This window comes from Arvicanthis niloticus, chromosome 2 (assembly GCF_011762505.2).
Source record: "Arvicanthis niloticus isolate mArvNil1 chromosome 2, mArvNil1.pat.X, whole genome shotgun sequence".
In the NCBI taxonomy this organism is placed as follows: Eukaryota; Metazoa; Chordata; class Mammalia; order Rodentia; family Muridae; genus Arvicanthis; species Arvicanthis niloticus.
The window spans coordinates 147,504,139-147,528,381 of NC_047659.1; the positions used below are offsets into that span (position 1 = coordinate 147,504,139).

General features: G+C 46.9%; 2 protein-coding genes across 3 annotated transcripts; both read left to right on the forward strand.

Annotated features, from left to right (window-relative positions):
• The first annotated feature begins 64 nt into the window (after positions 1 to 64).
• Zgpat (zinc finger CCCH-type and G-patch domain containing) lies at positions 65 to 19,297 on the forward strand. The gene is made up of 6 exons (XM_034493857.2): positions 65 to 834; positions 15,339 to 15,472; positions 15,710 to 15,865; positions 16,552 to 16,671; positions 16,757 to 17,162; positions 17,358 to 19,297. Exons 1-6 carry the CDS (start codon positions 254 to 256, stop codon positions 17,494 to 17,496), a joined length of 1,536 nt encoding a protein of 511 aa, XP_034349748.1. The 5' UTR covers positions 65 to 253; the 3' UTR covers positions 17,497 to 19,297.
• On the forward strand, positions 18,237 to 24,090 carry Lime1 (Lck interacting transmembrane adaptor 1). Of its 2 annotated transcripts, XR_013109103.1 has the most exons (7): positions 19,182 to 19,296; positions 19,469 to 19,526; positions 19,598 to 19,685; positions 19,781 to 20,142; positions 20,240 to 20,550; positions 21,761 to 22,791; positions 22,867 to 24,090. XR_013109103.1 is itself a non-coding variant. In XM_034493858.2 (6 exons), the coding sequence occupies exons 2-6, from the start codon at positions 19,199 to 19,201 to the stop codon at positions 20,441 to 20,443; spliced, it is 810 nt and encodes a 269-aa protein (XP_034349749.1). In that variant the 5' UTR covers positions 18,237 to 18,377; positions 19,176 to 19,198; the 3' UTR covers positions 20,444 to 20,589. The 2 variants fall into 2 exon arrangements, 1 of the variants encoding a protein (XP_034349749.1); XM_034493858.2 differs by lacking the exons at positions 21,761 to 22,791; positions 22,867 to 24,090 and adding an exon at positions 18,237 to 18,377 and having other exon boundaries at positions 19,176 to 19,296; positions 20,240 to 20,589.
• The last annotated feature ends 153 nt before the right edge of the window (positions 24,091 to 24,243 follow it).

The following is a 24,243-nucleotide window of genomic DNA, read 5'->3' on the forward strand; positions in this document are numbered from 1 at the left end:
CCGGCGGAGGGCGGAAGGCTAGCGCGTGAGCTTTGCTGTCGAGGCCGGAAGCCCTTCTGCGAGCGCCGGCAGGAGGTGGGGTTGCGGACCGCAGAGGACGGGGCGGGCTCCGTGCAGGCCCCCTCAGCGGAGACGCGGGCCTCCTCAGGCTCTCTAGAGGTTTTGGGGGCGGCGTTGCCCGGAGCTCATCTTAGTGCTCTTCCTTCAGTTCTCGTCTGCCTGAAAGGTTCCGAAACCAGCCTGCTGGGGCGGGATGGACGAGGACAACCTAGAGACCGCCCTGCAGACCTACCGGGCCCAGCTCCAGCAGGTAGAGCTGGCGCTTGGTGCTGGCCTAGACGCTTCGGAGCAGGCGGACCTGCGTCAGCTGCAGGGCGATCTAAAGGAATTGATTGAGCTCACCGAGGCCAGCCTGTTGTCGGTCAGGAAGAGCAAGCTGCTGTCTACCGTGGACCGGGAGAGCCCAGCTCAAGAGGATGCTGAGTACTTGGCTTTCCAGAAGGCTATAGCGGAGGAAGTGGAAGCGCCCGTCGCCCCCGGCAATGACTCGGAGACTGTCCCTGGGAGCGAGGTGCAGCCGGAATCCACCTCCTCTGCACCGGAGGAAGATGAGGAGGACCCAGATCTGGAGGAACTGAGCGGTGCTAAAGTGAATGCCCCCTACTACAGCGCGTGGGGCACGCTAGAGTATCATAACGCCATGGTTGTGGGCGCCGAAGAGGCGGAGGATGGTTCTGCGTGCGTTCGAGTACTCTACCTATACCCTACCCACAAGTCCTTGAAGCCTTGCCCGTTCTTCCTGGAGGGAAAATGCCGGTTCAAGGAGAACTGCAGGTAAAACCCTCCGCTACTAGCAATGAGGGGCATGCAGTCAGGACAACCGCTGTGGCCTGCGGCCACAACTTGTTCTGCATCCACAGAGTTGGTACTAGAGAGTCCTAGCTTCAGGTGACTGACAGGCTTTTACAGAAGTGTTCTCCGTGTGTTTACTTAGATTTTCTTGCATAAATCAAGAAGTTTGAAAGGGCTTATGTTGAAAAGATAAGGTAATTAATCATCAATATTCTCCTCGGTAAAACTTATTTTTCTTTGAGATAGCAATGTAATCCGGGCTGTCCTTGAATTCCTAATCATTCAGCAATTCTGCTACATCCTGAATGCCTTCAACTTCCAAATGCTAGGATTACAAGTGGAGGCCACCACTTCTACTGAGCTACAACTCCAACTTGGAACCTGTTTTGTTTGTTTGTTTGTTTGTTTTGACGATGCTGAGGATGGAACTAGGGCCTCCAGCACACCAGGCAACTACTCTCTACATTAGTCCCATCCCCAGCTCCCATAGTTTACATAGTCTTAAGAAAATTTCAAACAAACATCTCTTGCTAATTTGCCCCACTTTTCCCCCTGTACTGCTTGAAAGCACCTTTCAAAAAAAAAAAAAAAGATCTTTTTCTCTCACCCTCAAATACTTCAGAATGTAGCTTAAATAATAATTATTAAAACTTATCTATGTCTTTTTAAAAAACTCAGTAATTCAGAGTAACTCTCCAGTACTTTGAGTTTATTTATTTTAGGCCACTAAAATTAAAAAAAAAGAAAAACAGATTTGTTCTATTATAATGGTAGTAGTGAGTTAAAATTAGTTTCACTTGGCCAAAGGCAGGATTTTTAAGCAGGGTTAGATCCTTGGATCCTTAGAATCCAGAATCCATTTCTTTGTCCTTTTTTTTTTTTTTTTTTTTTTTTAGATTACTGTTATTTTATTTTGACTTATTTATGTTTTACTTTTTTAATGCTTTTCTCCAAGGATCCATAGGTTTCTTTTGTTTTGGTAAGTGGGTATGATGCAGGGTCACTATGTATAGTCCTGGCTGTCCTGGACTGCATATATCTATGAAAACCTGGCTGGCCTTGAACTCACTACCCAAAGGCTGGGATTAAAGGTTTGTATCATGGCCCGGATCTTTTTGGCTTTTTTTGAGACAAAGTTTCTCTAGTAGTCCTGGTGGCTGTCCTGGAACTTACTATGTAGACTTGGCTACCCTGAAACTCAGAGATTAGCTGGGCAGTGGTGGCGCATGCCTTTAGTCCCAGCAATTGGGAGGCAGAGGCATGTTGAGGCCCACATTCTGCCTCAACACTTTTCCGGCTAAGTGCTCTGGTCAAGAGAGTGTGGCTCTTGGGGTAAGAGACGCGAAGAATGGAGACAAGACAGGGTGTGATTCAGTCTCTTCTATTTTCTCAAGTCTCCCTTCTTGAAGGGAATTCTGAGGTATTTATATACACAAGTAGGAGAACACAGGTGAAAACATTTTACCACGTGCACCATACAGCTGAGGTCACTAAACAGCAAAACAAGCTATGTGGGATAAACAAGATATTTATCAGAGTGTGCTTCAGCTGTTATAGGCTTTTGAAAACCAAGTCTTTCGTCAGGGTATATGGTTCCAGATGGCTGCAAAGTTGATCTAGCCGCTTTCTACTAAAGTCGGCTCCCAACAGAGGCAGGTGGATTTCTGAGTTTGAGGCCAGCCTGGTCTACCGAGTGAATTCCAGGACAGCCAAGGCTATACAGAGAAACCCTGTCTCGAAAAACCAAAAAAAAAAAAAAAAAAAAAAAAGAAACTCAGAGATCCACCTGCTTCTGTCTCCCGAGTGCTGTGATTAAAGGTGTGCACTACCATCAGGTGCCAGGAATGGAGCGGTTGTAGGATCTCCTAGAGCTAGAGTTCCAGGTGGTTGTGAGCTGCCCAACATGGATCCTGGAAAACAAACTCAGGTTCTCTACAAGAGCAGTATGCTCTCGGCCTCTAAACCGTTTCCCGGTGGTACATTTATTTTTAAATGTGTGTGTATATGTATGTATGTGTTTGTGTATTGGCATGTGTACAGGTAGGTGCCTGAAAAAGCTAGAAGGTGTTGGATCTCCTGAAGCTGGAGTTGCTCACAGAAAACAACTTGGTCTTCCTCAAAAACATTACACCCTCTTAATCACTGAGCTGTGTCTCCAACCTCCAGAAACCGCCTATATTCCCTGGTTTGTGGCACCCTCACATCACTTTAGGGTCTTATTTCCGTGTTACATTTGTACTCTGCACATTTTATTTCGTTACTTTTTCTTTAAGATAGGGTCTCATGTAGCTCAGGCTGGCCATATATAGCCATTCCTATATAGCCAAGGATGACTTTGAACTGTTGCTCTTGACTTCACCTCCTGCTTATACCTCTCAAGGGCCAGGATTATAAGCAAGTGCACATCTTTTTGTTGTATTTCATGGTAGACTTGACAGGCCTTGCTCTATCGCCTTCCTTCCCATGCTAGCACATAGGTACATAAGTGATCTGTGTGCTCAACAGGTTTATTTTATTTATGTATGGACAGGGTCTCTCTCTATTATGTAGCCCTGGCTATCCTGGAACGAATCAGAGATCATTTGTCTCTGGAGTGCTGGGCTCAAAGGAGTGCCATACCTCAATTGGCCCTTCCTTCCTTCCTTCCTTCCTTCCTTCCTTTCTTTCTCTCTCTCTCTCTCTCCTCTCTCTCTCTTTCTTTCTTTCTTTCTTTCTTTCTTTGAGACAGGTTTGAGACAGGTTTCACTGTGTAGCCTTGGCTGTCCTGGAACTCACTCTGTAATTCAAGTTGGCTTTGAACTCACAGAGATCTGCCTCAAGAGTGCTGGGATTAAAAACGTGTACCACAACTACCCAGCTGGTTATCTTAGATATAATATCTTGCCAGGCAAAGTGATACATTGCCATAGTTCTAGCACTTAAGAAAGAAAGAAAGGAGGGAGGGAGGGAGGGAAGGAAGGAAGAAAGGAAGGGAGGGAGGGAGGGAGAGAGAGAGAGAGAGAGAGAGAGAGAAAGAGAGAGAAACAGAAGGAAAGAAAAGAAAATCTGCAAATTCAAAACCAGTGTAAGTCCTGTCTCATGTACTAGATGGATTGTTTTTTGTTTTGTTCTCTTTCGAGACAGGGTTTCTCTGTGTGTAGCCCTGGCTGACCTGGAGCTTGCTCTGTAGATCAGACTATCCTCAAACTAACAGAAATCTGCCTGCCTCTGGCTCTCATCACCCTTTGGATTTTGTTTTGTCTTGGTTTTGTTTTGTCTTTTTCAGAGATAGGGTTTTTCTGTGTGATGTCTTGGAACTTGCTTTGTGGACAACGCTGGCCTTGAACTTAAAGAGATCTGCCTGCCTCTGTCTCCCAAGTGCAGGGATTAAAGGCGTGAGCCACTGCTCCCTGCTTTGATGGATCTTATTCCCTTATAATTCTCATTATAATCCTCATTAAGCTTCAGATTCCCCCAATTTTGGTCTATGGAGTTTCTTCAGTTGGCTTTCCTACCTTGATCTGAGCCAGCTGACATTGACTGCCTCCTTACTGTCTAGGTCAGGTCGTTTCTTGCCCAAATGTAGCTGGGGTTTCTCTTCACATACGGGGATGTTTAAGACCCTCCAGTGCAGGTGCCATGTTGCGATTATCATCAGCCAGACATTGTTTTGAGGTCTTTTCTGTGGCAGAGATAGCAAATGTTGGTGACCTGTATATTTATGTGAACATTACATGAATAATATACATATGAAATCATAACCTATATTTTTAATGACTGCCATGTTTTTACTCAGCCTCTCTTAAGTCACATATTTCCTTTTCCATCATAGGTGTTTTTCTTTAAGCCTTAATTTGTATGTGCATCAATGTATTGCTTGCATGTCTGTCAATGAAAAGCCAAAAAAAAAGGCATCAGGTTCCCTGGGACTGGGGTTACAGACAGTTGTGAGTTGTCATGTGAGTACTGGGAATTGAACCCCAGTCCTCTGAAAGAGCAACCAGTGCTCTTAACCACTGAGTCATCTCTCCAGCCCCAGGATCTGGAAGCACAGGAGACAGCGTCCAAATGTGTATGTGTACATGTGTCTCTATCTGCACATATATGTACAAGTGCCTGCAGAGGGCAGAAGAGGGTATCAGATACCCTGAAATTGGAGCTGCCTGATGTGGGCACTGAGAATGGAGGAGCAGCAGCAGCAGCAGCAGCAGCAGCAGCAGCAGCGGGGCTCTTAACTGTCGAGTCATCAGTGCAGCTGCCTTCCCTCCCATGTCCTTTCTCATCTTACCCTCTGTACATAAGGGCACTCAGAGTGAAGACAAACATACAAATACTAGTGATCATGACTGATGACTATCAGAAGTCTTTCCATAACCCACATTTTCATGACAGAATTCACAGTGATGTGAGATCTATTTAGTGGGAGTTTGTGGTCTTTATCTCAGCTGAGTAATAAGCCTTTTGTGGGCACTGTTAGTCTGACTATTAGGGTTAGAGGCATTTTGTTTCTCTGAGGCATGTTTTCTGGGAGGCTCCTCGGGATGAGCTTATGGGTAATATTGGAGCATTAGCTTGTTAAAAAGTTTTGTGTTCTTCATATATATGAAACTTTTTAATTTAAAAAGTATGGTATGTGTTAGAGGTCAAATCCAGGGCCTTGGCATGCAAGGCAATTATTGTATCACTGAGCCATACTGAGCCTTTTTTAATCTTCTTATATTTGAAGGTTTTGAATGAGCACGATGACACTGGCCTTTACTCTCTGCCCTTGGGAGGCAGAGATAGATGGATGTCTGTGAGTTCAAGGCTAGCCAGGGCTACACAGTGATCCTTTCTTTCTTTCTTTCTTTCTTTCTTTCTTTCTTTCTTTCTTTCTTTCTTTCTTTCTTTCTTGGTTTATTTGTTTTAATTATATGAGTTCTCTGTAGCTGTCTTCAGACACACCAAAAGAGGGCATTGGATCCGATTACAGATGGTTGTGAGCCACCATGTGGTTGCTGAGCACCTCTGGAAGAGCAGTCAGTGCTCTTAACCACAGAGCTATCTCTCCAGTCCCATGATACTTTCTTCTAAAAAATAAATAAATAAAATTTAAGAAATTGAAGATCCTCTGAAGCTAGTAATCATACTTAGGGGTGTAAGATTGTTTGCAATAGTTCTACTTTGAGCTATATCTATAGCCCTGAAGGTTGGTTTCATTGACTATAAAAATCTCTTCAGAGTGTATGGCCACTGAGAGTTTACCCATACTCCAGCTAGTGGCTCCCTACCCATACTCAATGGACAGAATTAATTGGACTTACTGAGTGTCTTAAGTGTTTCATTGCTGTGAAGAGACACTATGACCAAGGCAACTCTTATAAAGGACAACAATTAATTAGGGCTGGCTTACAGTTTCAGAGGTTTAGTCTATCATCGGAAGAAGCATGGCAGTGTCCAGGCAGACATGGTGCTAGAGACCAAACTGAGAGTTTTAAATCTTGACCCATAGGCAGCAGAAGGGGACTGGATTCCACACTGGGTGGAGTTGGAGCATAGGAAACCTCAAAGCCCAACTATGTAGTGTTGCTCCTCTTCCAACAAGGCCACACCTTCTAATGATGCCACTCCACATGGGCCAGACATTCAAACACATGAGTCTCTGTGGGCCATATCCATTCAAACCACCACAACTGAATTATTTTTTAAAAAGAAGGAGGGGACATGGAATTGGGATGAGGTCATGATGTGGGATGAGCTGGAAGAAATAGATGATGGATATAATCGTATTTAATTACATAATGTATGAAATTCTCATGGGGTGGCAGTGGGGCATGCCTGCAAAGGCAGGCCGATCTCTGAGTTCAAGGCCAGCCTGATCTACAGAGTTCCAGGACATCCAGGGCTATACAGAGAAATCCTATCTCAAAAAACCAAAGGGGTATAAATGTATGAAATTCTCAATAATTGTTTCAAGGGGAAAAACTCTTTTGTTCACATTCCTCTTTCTTCAAACGTTAGTAGTTTAGGAGCTGGAGAGATGGCTCAGTGGCTGCGTGCCTGCCACTCTCACAGAGCAAGCGTGCTGTGTTGGGAGCTGACTTTTAGCAGAAAGCGGCTATCAGCTTTGCAGCCATCTTGAGCCATATATCCTGACATGAGACTTGTATTACAATAGCCTACAACAGCTGAGCACACGCTGATAACATCTTGCTTTAGATACCCAGGACTTTCCTTGGGTGTGTGAGATTAAAGGTGTGTGAGATTAAAGGTGTGTAACTTAAGAGTGTGACTTAGAGATCAGATTTAGAGACAAGACCTAAGGGCATGATTAAAGGTGTGACCAAAAGGCATGGCTTAGAAGTGAGACATATAAAGTCGAGAGGCAGACAGGAGAGAGATCAGAGAATCAGACAGTTTAGAGAGAACAATTTGGAGTAACAGAGATTCAGACACTAGGAGTAGGAGTAGACATTAGACACTCGGAAGAGAACAAGGAGGAGTACAACTAGGAACTAGGAACTCAAGACTTGGGACTTGGACTAGGAAGAGAGACTGAAGAATAAACGAGATTGAAACACACTCTGTCTGGTCTCCATTCTTCGAGTCCGTCCTCACTCTCTCTCTTGCTGAACCCCGACCCTCGGACCGGAGCGGCAGCTAGGGCTGGGATACAGTGGCCTCCAAGCACGGAGTGGAGAGGGCCGCAACATTTTTGGTGCCTGAACAGGGACTAGTGCGGTTCCCAACATTTTTTGGCCCCCAAACGTGGGCCAGCTCGGTTCTCAACAGTGTTGTGCGGTAGCTCACAACTAACTGCTGCTTCAGCTTAAGGGGATCCTGTACCCTTCTCAGGCCTCCACAGCTATCTAACTTATACATGCACATTTTCCCACGCAGACAAACACATATATACACAATTAAAAATCAAAACAAATCTGGAAGTTCAGTAGTTCACAGTAAACCTTTCTGTGGATCATCTGATGATACATGCTCTTTCAGTAGTTTTTTTTTTTTTTTTTTTTTTTTTTTTTTTTTTTTTTTTTTTTTTTTAATTTTTTAAAAGATGTAGTTATTTTACACATTTGAGTACATTGTAGCTGTCTTCAAACACACCAGAAGTGGGCATCCGATCCCATTACAGATGATTGTGAGCCACCATGTAGTTGCTGAGAGTTGAACTCAGGGCCTCTGGAAGAGCAGTCAGTGCTCTTAATCTCAGAGCCATCTCTCCAGTCCCCCCTTTAGTGGTTTTAAATGCTTCTCTTTTTTTCCTTATTGAGGTGGGAACTTAGGCTACCTCAAACTTGCTATGTAGTTAAAGCTGACCTTGAACTTGCCTCAGCTTCCCAAAATGCTCTGCAGTTGTATGCCACCACATCTGGCTTTTGATGGATTCTTTTAGCTATTACAAATAATGATGCCAACAACATCTGTGAACAGGTATTTGAGTTGTTTTCAGTTTTTTGATTTCATTATCTAAAAGGTGTATTTTATCCTTAAAAATATAGATAATAGTAGTGGAAATCCTGGGTAACCACTGCCAAGCTTTTTTATAAGTAGTTGTACTGTTTTTCTTGGCTATAGCAGTGCTCAGGGGCACTGGTTTCTCGTCTACTCAACACTTGTTTTTAATTATTTTGGAAAACAGCTATCTTCCCAAGTTTGAAGAGTCGTATCATTAGTTTGTTACTGTAATAGGTTTGTTATTGTAATAGGTTTATTGAGCCATCTTTCCAGCCGTGGGTGTTTGTTTTGAGACATTGTCTTACCATGTAACCATAGCTAGCTTAGAACTAACTACGTAGACCAGGCTAGCCTCATACTCAGAGATCCTCTTGCCTCTCTGCCTCCTGAGGGCTAGAACTAAGACATGTGCCACCACACCTGGATCACTGTATTTTTTATTTGCACAATGTGCTAAGCGTATTTTTATAAACCCATAGTACTTGAGCAGTTAAGTCAGAAAGATGAAAAACTTCAAGGTCATGGGGCTGAAAAGATGGTTCAGCAGTTACCAGACTTCCTGCCCTTAAGAAGAACTACACTGGGTAGCTTACAACTGCCTATATCTCTAATTTTAGATCTTATGTTCTCCAAAGGCACTGGTACTTACCAAACACATATGCACACATACATATAATTTAAAATAGTAAAGCTTAATAAATATTATTTTGTGAGTTCCAGATCTGGACTAGCAAGATGACTGGTGAAGTGCTTGCCACCCAAGCCTAGCAACCTGATTTCAGCCCCTAGAACCTATGTTCTATGGAGAACTGACCCCACAAAATTGTTTTCTGACCTTTTCATACTACATGCCACAGTGTACATGTGCACATATGCATGATAAAAATACATTTGAAAATGTTATGGCTTAGGATCTTTCTAAGTACATGAGTTCGAAGCCAGCCTGAGCTACATAGGACTCAAAAGATGTATTTTTTGTTGTTGTTGACTAGTTGTCTGTGGTAGAGCATGCCTGAAATCTTAGAGCTTGAGAGACTGAGACCAACATATGTTGCATAGTGAGTAAGGAGTGTATTATTTTAAAGGCAGAGGCAGGAAGATCTTGAATTTAATGCCAACCTGCACTTATGTGTTACCTTTTCTTAATTGTGTGTGTGTTTACAGTATATTATACATACATTGTATGTTACAAGGGTTGACTCAGTAAATAAGAACACATGTGGCTCTTGCAGAAGACTTGAGTTTGGGTCCCAGCACCCATGTCAGGTGGCTCACAACTGCCTGTAACTCTAGCTTTAGGGAATCTAAGATCAGTAGCTTCTGTGTGTAGCCTTGGCTGTCCTCTGTAGACCAGGCTGGCCTCAAACTCACAGAGATCAGGATTAAAGGCAATGTACCACCACCACCCAGCTCTTCTCCACCTTTTAAATAGTTTTCAACCTTCTCTAATTTAAAGTAATGACTGTTGAAAAAGGATATTTGTTTTCTGTGTATCTTATATCTGTCAGTCTGTTACTAGCTGTATTTTTTTTCTCTTACCAGTTTACTTTTCTGCATACTTTTTTCTTTTTTATTATTTATTTATATATTTATGGATGTTCTGCCTACATGTATATCTGTGTACCACTTGTGTGCCTGCTGCCCACAGAAGCTAGAAAAGGACACGAATTCAAGTTAAAGATAACTGGAAGCTGCCTTGTGGGTGCAGGAAATTGAACTCAGATCCTCTGCGAGAATAACTATTACTCTTAACTACTGAGCCATCTCTTCAGCCTCTGTACTTAGTTCTTTAATAGTTACTCTGTTACATCATTAATATCTTAAATTTCAGTGTAGTTTGAGTCACTGCCATCTTAGCTTGGATCATAGAGACACACCCTGATCCTGTGTAGGTCCGTTTCTGCACATTATTACTATCAGAAATCACATCTTTGGGGCTGGGGAATCTCGCACCGTTAACTCCCATTGTGCATGTACTGGTTTACAGGATGCTGCTGGTAGTGTACCATAGGTCCCTGGGTTCTAGTCCTCTTTCTTTTTTTTTTTCTTTCTAGTTTTTGTATTGGATATATATTACTGCCTGTCTTAAAGTTCAGTTTCTACTGACAGTTCAGCTCCTCTGGAGAACGTTTCATTTCAGTTAATATACTTTTTAGCTCCAGTGCTTATTTCTATTTAATTCATTTTTATAACCTCTCTCACTGGGATGGGAGCTACCAAGAATTCCAGGCCTGTACATGCTAGATAGAAGGTGCACCACTGGACTATTGCAGCTCCATATCACAAATGATTTTATACTGGTTTTAGAAAGCACCCCTTCCCAACATACACACATGCACTTTATGCTGGGTCAGACACCACACTTGCTAGACAAGTGCTTCAGTTCCTGAACTACACTGCCATCTGTGGTTTCTAGTGATACGTTATCTGTCCAGTTGCTATTTCTTTTTATGTGAAGGACATCCCTCTCCCTCTTACTACTTTTAAGGTTTTCTATCTTAGGCTTTCCTTACCAGTCTGTGTCCTATCTAGATGTGATTTTATATGTTCATCCCTACTGGGGCTTGAATAAATGCAGTGCTTTGAATGAGAATGACCCCCATTGGCTCATATATTTTTCATGCTTAGTCCCCAGTTGATGAACTGTTTGGAAAGAATTAGGTATGGTCTTGTTGTAGGAGGTGTGTTCCTGGGGTGAGGTCTTGAAGTTTCAAAACCTGCCTGTGGATCAGAATATAAACTCTGTTACCATTCCAGCAGCCACCGTGCCTGTCTGCTTTCTCTAATGATGACAGTAGGCTCACCCTCTGAAACATCCCTAATAAAATGCTTTCTCTTCTTGTGTTTCCTATACTGTTCTATAGCAATGGAACAATAGCTAAGACAGTAAGCTTCTTGAATTTGTAAACTCTTGTTTAGTTTTACCAGATACAAGTGATTTTGTTTGTTTGTTTGTTTGGTTGGTTGGTTTTTCAAGGCAGGGTTTCTCCGTGTAGCCCTGGCTGTCCTGAAACTTGCTTTTGTACACTAGAGATCCACCTGCTTCTGCCTTCAGAGTACAGGGATTAGTGCACTGCCATGCCTGACACGAGTGTATTTTGTTGTTGTTATTTTGTTTAATTATTTATTTTATGTATACAAGAACACTGTAGCTGTCTTCTGACACACAAGAAGAGGGCATCAGATCCCATTACAGATGTTTGTGAGCCACCATGTGGTTGCTGAGAATTGAACTCAGGACCTCTGGAAGAGCAGTCAGTGCTCTTAACCACTGAGCCATCTCTCCACTCCAGTGTTGTTTCTTTTCTTTTTTTTTTTTTTTTTAAACCCTTTCTTGTTGAATGTTTTTCTTGTTCTTCTCATCTTTTAGGGGCTGCATTTGTGCATTTGTTTGTGTGTTTGATGCCATACAGGGCCCTGAGACTGTGGCCATAACTTTTTTTTTTTTTTTTTTTTTTTTTTTGGTTTTTCGAGACAGGGTTTCTTTGTGTAGCCCTGGCTGTCCTGGAACTCACTCTGTAGACCAGGCTGGCCTCAAACTCAGAAATCCGCCTGCCTCTGCCTCCCAAGTGCTGGGATTAAAGGTGTGCGCCACCACTGTCCGGCGGCCATAACATTTTAACTTTAAGACAATTTTAGGTTCACAGTAAAATTGAGTGAAAGATACCAAGATTTTCTACTGTCTCTCTGCTTTCCCAGACATGGCACAACACCCATCTCCACACAAGAGTAGTTAAATTTATTGTGATCTGTGATCCAAAATCAACACAGTATCAATAAAAAAAGGCCCATTTCATCAGGGCTACCAACTTACTGTGTAACATCTGTGGTTGTCAGTCTGTATATACCTTTCAGTAACATGTGGAATAGCTTCAATGTCCTAATACTCTGTATATACCTTTCAGTAACATGTGGAATAGCTTCAATGTCCTAATACTCTGTATATACCTTTCAGTAACATGTGGAATAGCTTCAATGTCCTAATACTCTGTTCCTCCATTTGTTTTCTCTTTTTAATGTGATTTTTTTTCCCCCTCAAAATTGGGGGTCAGGGGTTGTGACAGGGTTTCCCTGTGACTGTTCACTGTCATGGAACTCACTCTGTAAACCAAGCTATCCTTGAACTCAGAAAACCGCCTGCCTCTGCCTCCCAAGTACTTCAATTAAAGGTATGCACCATCATTCCCTGGCATCAAAATTATAAATACATTTTATTTCAGTGTGTGTGTGTGTGTGTGTGTGTGTGTGTGTGTGTGTCCGTGTGTGTCCGTGTCCATGTCCATGTGAGTTTATATGCATCATGTGCATGTGGGGACCTGCAAAGTGGGCAGGGGTCTTTAGATCCCCTGCAACTTGAGCCATGAGCTGTTTATGTAGGTGCAGAGAACTGAATCCAGGTCCTCTGCAACAACAGTTAAATGTTCTAAACCACTGAGACATCTCTCCAGCCCTGTGTGTTATCTCCCCTACCCCTTAAACTAGTGATATTTTTCTTTTAGGACTATAACTGTCCATTTTGAGATCTTCTTTTGATATAGTTTCCACTTTAAAATATCCTCATTTTCTTTAGTCATTCTTTGAGCATACTTATGGATCTGCTTGAAGTCTGCTAAACTTAACCTCTGGACCAACTCTAGTTCCAAGGAATCCAAAATTTTCTTCTGGTCTCTAAGGGTATCACACACATGTGGTGTGCATATAAACAAGCAAACTCATGCATATAAACTAAATATAATAGAAACTGTAAGATAAAAAAAAAAAAAACTAGCTAAATCTTTGTAAACACTGTTACTTCCTTAAAACCCTTTCTCAGAAGCACTTGGGTAAAAGGAAAAGTATACTTACTAGCAGAGCATCCTCTTCCAGATAATCCAAATCTGAAATGCTCCGAAGTCTAAAACTTTTAAAAACTTTGTATGTGTAACGTAGAGGAGGACATTGGTTGTTCTCCGTTGCTTCTCCCACATTCCCTGGAGACAGGTTCTCTCGCATGTAGCCTGGAGCTCTCGGCTTTTTAGACAGTGAGTCCCAGCGGTCCTCCCCAAAGCACCGGGGTTCCAGGCATACAGGCTTACATCCAGCTTTTTATGTGAGCACTGGGGATTTGAATGTAAGAGTCTTCACATTTGCTCACACAGTGAGCACCAACACTGAGCCAGCTTTCTAGTCCCCCAAATCCAGAACTTTTTGAGCATTAATATGATATCACTAATATTCTTTTAAATATAAAATTGGAAACATCTCTGAGGGCAAGCAGATTTTGTTGTTTATGTGGGCATTTTGCCTGCCTGCATGTCTGTGCACCATTTGCATGCCTGGTACCTGCAGAGTCCAGAAGAGGGTGTCACATATCTGGGATTGAAATTACAGATGGCTGTGAGCCACCATGTGGTGCTAGGAATTGAACCTGAGTCCTCTGAAAGAGCAGTCGGTGTTCTTTCTTAATTGCTGAGTCCCCTCTCTAGCCCCCTTTAAAAAGACACATTTATTTAGTATGGGGACATGCAAGTGCCCCTGTGAGAGAATGGAAATCAGAGGATAAGCTGTGGGGTCAGTTCTCTCCTTCCACCATGTGAGTCCCAAGGATCAAACCCTGCTCATTGGGCTTGTTGTTAAGTGCTGTTACTTGGCTGAGCCTTCTCACAGGCCTGACCAGGTTTTTTAGCTAGGGAACAGTCAACCTGGGTCAAATTTTAAGTCTTCTAACGTTTCTAAAAACACTTGCAGGAAGGATTGAGGAGGGGGTGGAGTGTAGACTATTTGGTCAGATTTTGCCTGTGTTCCTGCCCACCTTCTGAATCTGTCCTTTTGGTCCTCAGTTCTTAACTGAACAGGATTTTCTAACTAGTCTTCATTGTGCTTTGGGGTACAGTCTTACAGCTGTGGGTATCATTTAGCTGTTTGTCGAACACAGCTGTATAAGAGGGAGATTCCTGAAATCTTGGCCTGAGCTATGGTAGCAGAGGCTACAGATGGGAAACCATGAGAAGTTCTGACCTTTTCTCTGTTCCATCTCCCTCTTTCCCTACCCACTAATTACTGCTTAGGAAGAAGCCTATCCTAGAGTGAATCCTGTCAGCTGGTCTTCTGGGGTTAAAACAACTTCCTGTCTGAAATGATGGCATATAGTGGTAGTTGGTGGTTAGTGTTTTCATGCCTTTATTTGGCAAAGTTCATGGCTGCAGTCTTATGTGTCCCCACATTTCCTCTTGATTTCTGTCAGACTTGGTTTTGGTTTTAATTTTACAGGTGCACTGATGTGTAAAAGACACAGCACCATTGTTGTAACTAAGTTCTAGTTTTTGTTTTGATTTTTAAGAAAGGGACTCTGTGTAGCCCAAACAGGCCTCAAACTCATGATCACCCTGCCTTGGCCTCCAAGTGCCCATGCCCAGGGAAGACTCAATGTATCCCAGCTGCTAACACATTTGCCTTGAATATTAGTGTCCCGAGCATCAACAGAGGCGATGAGCTGTAGTCACAGGCTTTCTGCCACATTGTAACCCTAACCTAAAAAGCTGAGTAGAAAAGCCAGAGGCCCTGTGTGTCCTAAGAGAGAAAACTCCAGCGTGTGTGTGTGTGTGTGTGTGTGTGTGTGTGTGTGTTTGAGTACATTATGCATTTATGTATTTAGTGTATATGCATGTGTGTCTTGTGAGAGTATATGTTAATGTATAGGTACATTCTGTGCACTTATATGTATGTGTACATGTGTATTTAGTGTGCATACCTATATGACAGTATGTGCATGCATGTGTGAGAGATTGTACATATGGATATGCAGGTGTATATGGGCATATCTATGTGTATATGTATATGCATGAGAGAATATGAGAATACCTATAGATTCACATGTGTGTAAGAGTTTATGTATTTGTGCTGAGTCTGTACATAAGTGCATAGATGTGAAAGTATAGGTGTTTTTGCTGGTGTGCCTGTCTTGACTTCTTGAATATCACTCCATTACAGGCAGTGCCTTGGTGATGGCCTTTGTGCTCTCGGCCTTACTTGCTCCTGGTGGGCCATGTCTAAGCCACTGTCTTCTGTTGTTGTATCTGTAGGTTCTCCCATGGGCAGGTGGTATCTGTGGATGAGCTGCGTCCCTTCCAGGATCCAGACTTAAGCTTACTGCAGACTGGCTCTGCATGTCTGGCTAAGCACCAGGATGGCCTTTGGCACCCAGCACGGATCACTGGTGAGACTGCCGACAAGGACCTACTTGGTTTGGGACCCTTTTTGAAACGTCCTCTTTGTTCTTCATACAGCCATTCTCCACCTCCTCTGGGTTGGGCTCTGGGACTTCCATCTGGGCCCAAGAGGAGCAGGTCTGCCTTTGTCCCAAGCCCCTTCCCTTCCTGTTTACCACTTTGCTCTTAGCTGGCTGCCTAACCTGTAAAAACTAATGACTTACAGCTTGTCTCTACTACTGTAGATGTAGACAATGGCTACTATACTGTTAAGTTTGACTCATTGCTGCTGAAGGAGACTGTGGTGGAGGGGGACAGCATCCTGCCTCCTCTGCGCACTGAGGCTACAGAGTCATCTGATTCAGACACTGGTGATGCGAGTGACTCCAGCTATGCCAGAGGTATGGCAAAAATCAGTGCCTAGAAGCCATGGTGGTGAGGGAACAGAGCAGATTGGTGAGGACCTGGGAAACCAGAGAGTGTGTGATGACCTGGGTAGGACCTAAGGCCTAGCTTTTGCCTTTAAGAAGTAGACATAGCAATTGCATGCAACAGTCAGCATTCCCTGGAGCAAAGTGGCACCACACTGTAGGAAAGAAGAGAATGCTGTTGTAGACCTGCCAGGGAGTCACAGGAAGTAACTGAGTGTAGCGTGTAGGAAAGAGGGGCTTCTCGGATAGCTTCCCAGATTTAGAGCTTGGGTGCTTGGTGGGTAGGGCAGAAGAGAACTTGGCAAATGGATAATGTATCCAGGTGAAATAGAGATTTCAGGAAATGAACTAGTAGGTAATGTATAGTCTTCCTGAGGGGTTGGTTAGGATAAAGATAGAAGGATGTTTCTGGGAACCTATGATGTGAACTGGTGGTTTCTGGGCTCTTATCCATGGTGGCAGATGGTAAGGAAGCCAAGGCGGTGAAGTTGGCTACAATACAGCCGTCTCAAGGCAGTTTCCCGGAGCGTGCACAGCATGCTTGGGGAACTAGAAGGGACCACAAGTCCAAGAGATCAGGCCCTACACAAGAGCTGAGTTCTTGGGTAGCCTTGGCTGGAGCCTGACCAAGACTTGGAACCCCCTGTCTCCTGCAGTGGTGGAACCAAACACAGTGGACACTGGGACCTGCAGTTCTGCCTTTGCTGGCTGGGAGGTACACACACGGGGCATTGGCTCCAAACTCCTCGTCAAGATGGGCTATGAGTTTGGCAAGGGTGAGTGCTTGCTGCCCTGAGATGAGAGGGAGGCCTCCACACAGCTCAGGAGTCCAGCAGGTAGCACAGCCCCTGTCTTTCCCAGGTTTGGGCCGGCATGCAGAAGGCCGGGTGGAGCCCATCCATGCCGTAGTGTTGCCTAGAGGGAAATCACTGGACCAGTGTGCAGAGGTACTGCAGAAGAAGACAAAGCGAGGCCAGGCTGGGGGTAAAAGGCCTCCAAAATGTCGGAGGAGTGGTAGTAGACCTGAGGGCCGCCCACCCCCTCGGAATGTGTTTGACTTTTTGAATGAAAAACTGCAAAGCCAGGTTCCTGGGACCCCAGATGCTGGGGTGGATACCCCAGAGAGAAGGAACAAAGACATGTATCACGCCAGCAAGAGTGCCAAGCAGGCTTTGAGCCTGCAACTCTTCCAGACTGAGGAAAAGATTGAGCGGACCCAACGGGACATCCGGGGCATCCAGGAGGCCCTAACCCGGAACACTGGCCGGTATGTGTGGGATCCAGCTGAGGCAGTATGGGCTTTGGTGGCTGTGCCCAGAGGATACCGGCAAAAGGTCACCTGACCTGGGTAGCAGCTGAGTCTGAGGTGGTCTAGATACTGGAGGACAGGCATTGGCTACAGCAGCTGTGGGCTTGGTAGTGGGGGGCCAGGAGGCAATGCTGACCAGCAGGCTTTCCCTAGGCACAGTATGGCAACAGCCCATCTGCAGGAGAAGCTGGAAGGAGCCCAGCGGCAGCTGGGTCAGCTGCGTGCTCAGGAGGCCGACCTACAGAGGAAACAGCGGAAGGCAGACACTCACAGGAAGATGACAGAGTTCTAGTGGCCCTGCCTGTATTGTGGATGGAGCCCTGGGACCCAGCTCCCAACTGCCTTGGCAGAAAGACAGCTGTCACCCTGATGCCTAAACAGCACCTGGAAGAGGAGCCAGCCCCTTCATAGATGTCCCTTATTTAGCCTTGTCAGCCTAGAGTGTGACACTGCTGAGTAGAGATGGGCATCAGGCTGATTTTGAACACTTATCTGCCCACCACGCCCACCTACCAGTGTCTTGGGGTATCTCCTTAGGACATTAAAGTGATTTCATCACAATTCTCTCAGTGGAGACTCAGCTGGCTTCAGGATCTCTGGGGACAAAGGGATTTGTGTAGGTCCTGGCAATAGACAGGAGGGCAGTGGGAGTCCCAAATGAGGCCACTGCCTCTGTCTAGGGTCCAAGAGTCCAAGACAAAAGCATTCTCCCTTTTTTCCCTTCTCTGACCACATGGGTAAGAACCTAGGGTGGCTCTTGAGTCTCAGTATTCACAAACAAGTAGGGTATGTAAGATGGAAACACCTTAGCAGTACTGTCAGTGAGAAAAGCAGGCAGGCCTGACCCGAGTGGGTTTGGGGTTCGTTTCTGGCATTTGGCTGCCACGGATAATCCATCCAGTTGACCTGCTTTGTTCACCTCATTAATGGGTATCTGCCTCATTGGGGTGGAGGGGACTGTGCTAGTCTTTATGGTAATTGCCTGGTGACAGCCAATAACCATGATGAGGTGAGAGGAGAGCAGAGACTGTGGGAGTGACCGTGCAAGAGCTGTGTGGCTGCTGGGAGGTGCTCTGAGAGACACAGGAAGTGAGGTGAGGCGTCACCAGCAGCCCACAAAGATCTTCCTGGCTGTCCTAGACAGGGCCAAGCAGCAAACTCTCGGTGGCCTTGGTAAGTGCTCCCCCATCCTCTATCCTGTACCAGTCCCCAAGCCTCTCCATGCCCTGGGGTCTTTGAGGGTTAGTCCCTACCTGGTTAGGCCATTGATAACTTGGCTGTAGCCAGGTTAGTCAGCTTGGGCCCTCTCGGTGTAAGAAGCCTACACTCCAAGCCTGAAGAGACAGGCCCTCACCTCAGAAGGCTGTTCGCCCTGATTTTATTCACCCTGAACTCCTGGGTGAGACCCTAATCAATCTGCTAAGGGCAACTCCAGGGAAGGCAGGAACCCTGGGAAGGGAGGAAGAGGATGGGAGTACATGGCCCTCATAACAGCTCCTCCTGTTCATTGACACCCCCCCCCCCCCATGCCCCGACTGCTTAGCTTCTATAGTAAGTAGTCTAGGAACATTGCCTGACACAGGGGTCACTCTCTGGGCATTGGTGGCCGGAGGTGAGGTCTGTGGTCTGTGGCTCAGAGTCAGAGTGATGACAGAGATTCCCCCAGGTGATGAGCTTGAGCTACAGTGATACAGCCTTGTTCAGTTGAGGTCATAGCTGCCCTGGCCATGCTCCTCCATCTCCATTTCTGATAACTAACGGGGTAGGCAGAGCACTTCTTACCAGGAACCCTAGCTGGAGAGGGAAAGGTGGGTCCCCCTAGGGCAGGGCAAAAATGCAAGGCTTGGGGTTTTCCGGTGTGCTGAGTCAACCAGGGAGAAGGAACCCACTAGTGGGCAAGATCTGCAAGTAGGCTGCAGGTGTACACTGTTCTCGCAGCCAACCCCCAGTGCTCATCTCTTCTGTCCCCAGGGCTCCCTTCCCTGCTTCACAGAATGAGGCCACCGGTGCCTTCACCCCCACTAGCTCTCTGGGTCCTGGGCTGCTTCTCCCTGCTCCTTTGGCTCTGGGCACTGTGCACAGCCTGCCACAGGTATGTGTCTGGGATTCTGTCTGCCCTTACCCTGCATGGCTCAGAGCCAGAAGTCACAACAGAGAAGTCCATGTGACGGCTCTCCATGTGCTTCCACACTGAGCCTGGGCCAGCACATGACCACCTCTGCGCCTTCCTCTGTTTACTAGACTAACAGCACTCTTGCCCCCAGGAAAAGAGCCCAGAGGCAGCAAACTGGGCTGCAGGGCAGTTTGACACCAGTGGAAATGGTGAGTGCCAGACTGTCCCTGGGGCCTGGATGAAGACAGCAGAGAATCAACCAGCCTTCCTTGCCCCCTAGCCACTGCTAAGACAGACCCACCTCTGCTCCCTCAGCAAGTCTGACACCAGACTGCATGAGCTGCACCGAGGCCCACGCTCCAGCATAGGTGAGCTCCTGGGAAACCATAAGTGTAGGGCTGGCTTCAGTCTCCCACCACTAGGGCTAGCCCCTCAGTGACTTCTGCCTTGACTTCATTCCTAGCCCCACGGCCTGCTAGCATGGATCTCCTGCATCCACGGTGGCTAGAGATGTCCAGGGGCAGCATAAGGTCTCAGGTACCCAATTCTGCCTTCCCACCGCGGCAACTGCCCAGGGCCCCTCCTGCTGCCCCTGCAACAGCACCTTCTACTAGCCCCGAGGCCACTTACTCCAATGTGGGGCTGGCTGCAATTCCCAGGGCCAGCCTGGCTGCTAGCCCTGTGGTGTGGGCTGGAACACAGCTGACCTTTAGCTGCTCCAGGCTTGGTCCTGGGGCCGAGTATGCCTGCATCCAGAAGCACAAAGGGACAGAGCAGGGCTGCCAAGAATGGCAGCAGAAGGCTAAGGTGATCCCAGCTACTCAGGTAATGTCAGCCTGGGTAGGGCAGGGTAGATGGGACTGAGCCCATCCTTCGCAGGGGACAACGCCAAGCCCTCCTTGGGTTTGCCTCTTCTCCCTAGATGGACGTCTTGTACTCTCGGGTCTGCAAGCCTAAAAGAAGAGACCCAAGACCTGTCACAGACCAGCTGAACCTCCAGGATGGGAGGACAATTCTGGCCCTTGGGAGTGATGTGGAATATGAGGCCGTCAATCTCAGGGGCCAGGATGTGAAGCAAGGGCCCTTAGAAAATGTGTATGAAAGCATCAAGGAGATGGGCTCCTGAGCAGCTAAACCCTCACATCCTGTCTGCTGCTGCTTCTGCTTCAGGATGGTTTGATTGCAGATCCTTCTGTGTCTTTCCACCTCCACAGCTGACAACACAAATCTCAGGTCCAGTCCTTGTGGCCTAATTAAATCTCTGTTTAATAAGGTTGGCTCTCAGTTGTTTGTTTGTTTAGAACTGGAAAGGTTGGAATGGGAGTTTTCTGAAAGAGAAGGGTTAGAGATGTCCCCTTCTAGTCATTGATTCTGGTCCTTGGCCTCTGAGGCCATGACCTGGTTGGTAGACTCAGAATTCTGAGGCAGGAGGGAAGACACGCCTTTTACCATGGTGGTTTTCTAGGCCTGAAGGTCTGGAACAACATGGCCAGTGAGAAGAGTGGGGTCTGAATTATCAGATCCTCCTGAAACTTCTGTCACCAGCCCTTGAAGTTACATAAGTAGGTGGCTGTTGGCAGTCCTGAGTTGAAGAATAACCTGCTTGCAGGAGGCCAGCCAAGGTGCTTCCCTTTCCAAGCTCTGGTAGCTTTGCGGGCACCCCAGTTCCCTGGGAAAACCTGCCCTCTTGGGCTGTGGGGTCTGCAGGAGTTGAGCCAGCCCCTGAGCCCCCACTGGTCTGACCTGGAGCATTCTGCAAGTGGGGGGACGGCATGGGCTACCTGAGGTGTTGCTGTGGGGGAGGGGCCGTGGGCACAGACGCCAGAAGAAAGCAGGGTAGGGGATATGGCCGGTCAGACAACTGGAGAGGGGCCAGAGCTGGGGGCAGATCATGCTCAGAGGTCAACCTACCTGCTTTGCCCCAACCTGTGACGGAGTCGAGAGAGTCTGGCGTCAGTTCTGCAGCATAGGCCATGGAAACTAAGCCCCCTACCCCTAGCCTGTCTGGTCTGTGAACCTCACCCGCCTCAGTTTTGAGAGTTAGGACCTAGCATTTGTAGCCTCCCCGGATTCTGAGTACAGAGGGCCTGGATCAATACGCTACGCTGGTTACTGTACCCACGTCACTGCAGATACTGGTGGGCAGGGGTACTGCCAAAGTTTCTTTGTGAAGATGGCATCGGGTCTGTACAGACTTTGGGCCTTGAGGCTGTGGTAACTGGGGCTGCGCATTGGATTGTGCTGTTTGTCAGTGTGTATCTGTGGGTCAAGCCAGGCTAAGCTGAGAGGCCAGCAGATGCTTCCTGTCAAGGCAGAGTTGAGATGGGTCTTTGCAGTCCACACCAGCTGCATCTGGTGTGGGATTTGGGCATCAAACAGATTTGAGGTAGTCTGGGGTCCCCAGGCAAACTTTCCCCTCCCCCGATTCCCACCCCCATTTCAGGACCCTTCTATAGGTGGTGTCCTAGTGGGCTTGGAGTTCTCAGAGCTGAAGGAACCTCAGACTATGAACCCAGGAGCTTTGGAAACCAAGGCTGGATCCTCAGCGCAGCTCCTAATGCCTCCGGTCCACATCCCAGTGCCAGTAAAGAGGTGAGGCGGTGGTGGATACCCCAAGTGTGTATGTATATGTGACCCGGTGTGTGCTGAAGTGGAAGATGCCAGCACATGTCAGAGGCCTCTGTGGAAAAGGAGTCTCAACCTAACTATCTAGGAATTTCTGGGGCCTAGCCCCACCTCAACACTTGCCAGCCTTTACTGCTGACTGGCTGTGCAGCAGGGGCTGACTATTCAAAACCCCCTGGGTTGTGCTTGTTGTGCTTGTGCTTTGAGCCCAATCTCCTCAACTGCTGCCAAAGCCTTGCTGGTGCTTGGCCACAGCTGTGTTGGCTGGGAGGGCTGAGCCATTGCTGTCCTCACCTACTAAGTGGTCCTTCAGAACTCTGCTCAGCACCAGAGTCTTAAGGAGCCATTATGGAAGGAAGCATGTGCTGTGGAGAACTCAGGCCTTTTATGGACCCCTGTCCTGTTCTGTGATTCCTAAATTTTTAGCTCTGCAACCTGGGCTGGACATCAGGCAGAAGGCCTGGCTCCACCCACATGTTCACACACATGTCCAGGCCTGCACATGCATGGTGGGCAGCCTCATCTCTACAATCCCCCTATTCCTCAAGGCTCACCTGAACAGGTGACAACTCATAATCAGAGACTTGGAGAGAGCCAGCAGGCAGCAATTTCTGCAAAGCAGCTTGAGCCTTCCAAGCTCCTGCATGGAGTTTCCCTGCAGAGTCTGGCTTGGAGCCCTGGAAGGAAGCCGTAGTTCATCCTCCAAGCAGCTACAGCAGTAGCAGCAGCAGTGGAGGCTGGGGCTAGGACCTGAGCAGCAGCCAGTCTTCTCCATCCACTCCATCGCCCCTGCTGCCCCCTGAAACAGCCCACTTTCTGTCTGGGGAGGCCACACTGGGAAAATGGAAGGTAGGCCGGGGAAATCCCCCCTAGGGTTGGGCAGGACAAGGTGGCCACTGTTGACCTCGGCCCCTATCACTTCAGAGCTCTATTTGGGTCGTGTTCCAGTGCCTGTGGAAGAGCTGTGGGAAGGTGCTGTGCAGTGTCTAGGACACAGAGACATATCCACTTGGTGCACCTGGGGTGAGGTGAGACTGGGAGTTTGGCCAGGGTGGGGTCAGGCCTCACCAAAACTTAAGCTCTCACTTCTGTTCCTAGCAGGAGGCAGGCAGAGCCACAGCAGAGTAATTCCACGGAGCTTGATGCTGGCATGAGCATGCTGCCTGATGGCTGCTCAGCCTGACCCCGTGTCTCCTGTCATCTCCATGCCACTTACTTTTCCTCATGTGGAGCCCCCAGCTCTTCCCAACCTGTTACAGCCTTAACTTTGTCTCCACCTCCCAAGCCCAGCTGTTCAGCTGTTCCCCGGGCATGCCACAGTGAGCATGCCTATCAGCCAAGGGAGGCCACAGATAGACACTGGGATCAAGTCTCAGAGCACTCTGGAGAGAAACAGAACAGGGTTTGTGGCTCATTCCAGAGCTGTTTGGCTACCTGGGGCCACAGGCCAGGGCCTACATACCAGCCCTGCCTGCCAAACTTGGAGCCAACCTAAGGTGTATTTAGTTTGAGGGGCTGGGTATGTAATAGGTGGTAAAGGTCTCAGCTGACAATTCTTCATGCCTCCTGCATGTCCCCTCCAGAAAGCCCCGGGTTGGTGCCCAAAGTGCTGGAAAGTGTGTGGCGTGGGACCTGCAGTGCTCAGCTTGCTGCTGGAAGAGAGCCTGCTAGCCGTTCCTGGGCCAAGCCGACGTGTGATGCTACTGCTTGGCCTTCTTCTCACTCCTAGCCTGAAGCTACAGCAAACCTGTGGTGCGATGTGACCACCTCCTGGAGGTGGAGGGGTGACTGGATGCTCAAAGCACCTTGGAAGAAACTAGCCTTTTTGCACTAAAGCCAAACTGCTTGTTGTCCTTTGGCTTCAGGAGCAGTTTGCCTCCCTGTCTGTCACTTAGCTACTAGTGAGAGATGTCAGTGGACCCTGTGAGAACCTGTTTAAGATGCACTTTGAGAAGGGTCAAGGAGAGGAGTCTCGTGCCCACATTTAAGGTAGTGGTTCCACCCAGTCAAAGATAGTTGATATATCTAGGTTGGGTATTGGGTTACACTTCTGATTGAGCATTGCCAAACTTATAAAGCCTTTGATTAACATTTTTTAAAAATGTATAAAAGCAAAAAGGAAAAGGGGGCATGGGATAGGGGTTTTCTAGGGAGGGGAAATGGGGAAAGGGGATGGCATCTGAAATGTAAATAAAATATCCAATAAAAAATAAATTTAAAAATTTTTAAATAAAATTAAAAAAAGGTAGTGGTTCCAGGGCCATGGGACTGACATTTTGCCATGTTAATGAAGCTCAGGTG

Bases quoted from the DNA above. Each gene is read 5' to 3' on its own strand.
- Zgpat (XM_034493857.2), top strand. From the start codon at position 254: ATGGACGAGGACAACCTAGAGACCGCCCTGCAGACCTACCGGGCCCAG. The intron at 835-15,338 runs GTAAAACCCTCC...TTGTATCTGTAG, and splicing joins CGGTTCAAGGAGAACTGCAG to GTTCTCCCATGGGCAGGTGG. The intron at 16,672-16,756 runs GTGAGTGCTTGC...TGTCTTTCCCAG, and splicing joins GGGCTATGAGTTTGGCAAGG to GTTTGGGCCGGCATGCAGAA.
- Lime1 (XM_034493858.2), top strand. From the start codon at position 19,199: ATGAGGCCACCGGTGCCTTCACCCCCACTAGCTCTCTGGGTCCTGGGC. The intron at 19,297-19,468 runs GTATGTGTCTGG...TCTTGCCCCCAG, and splicing joins CTGTGCACAGCCTGCCACAG to GAAAAGAGCCCAGAGGCAGC. The intron at 20,143-20,239 runs GTAATGTCAGCC...TCTTCTCCCTAG, and splicing joins AGGTGATCCCAGCTACTCAG to ATGGACGTCTTGTACTCTCG.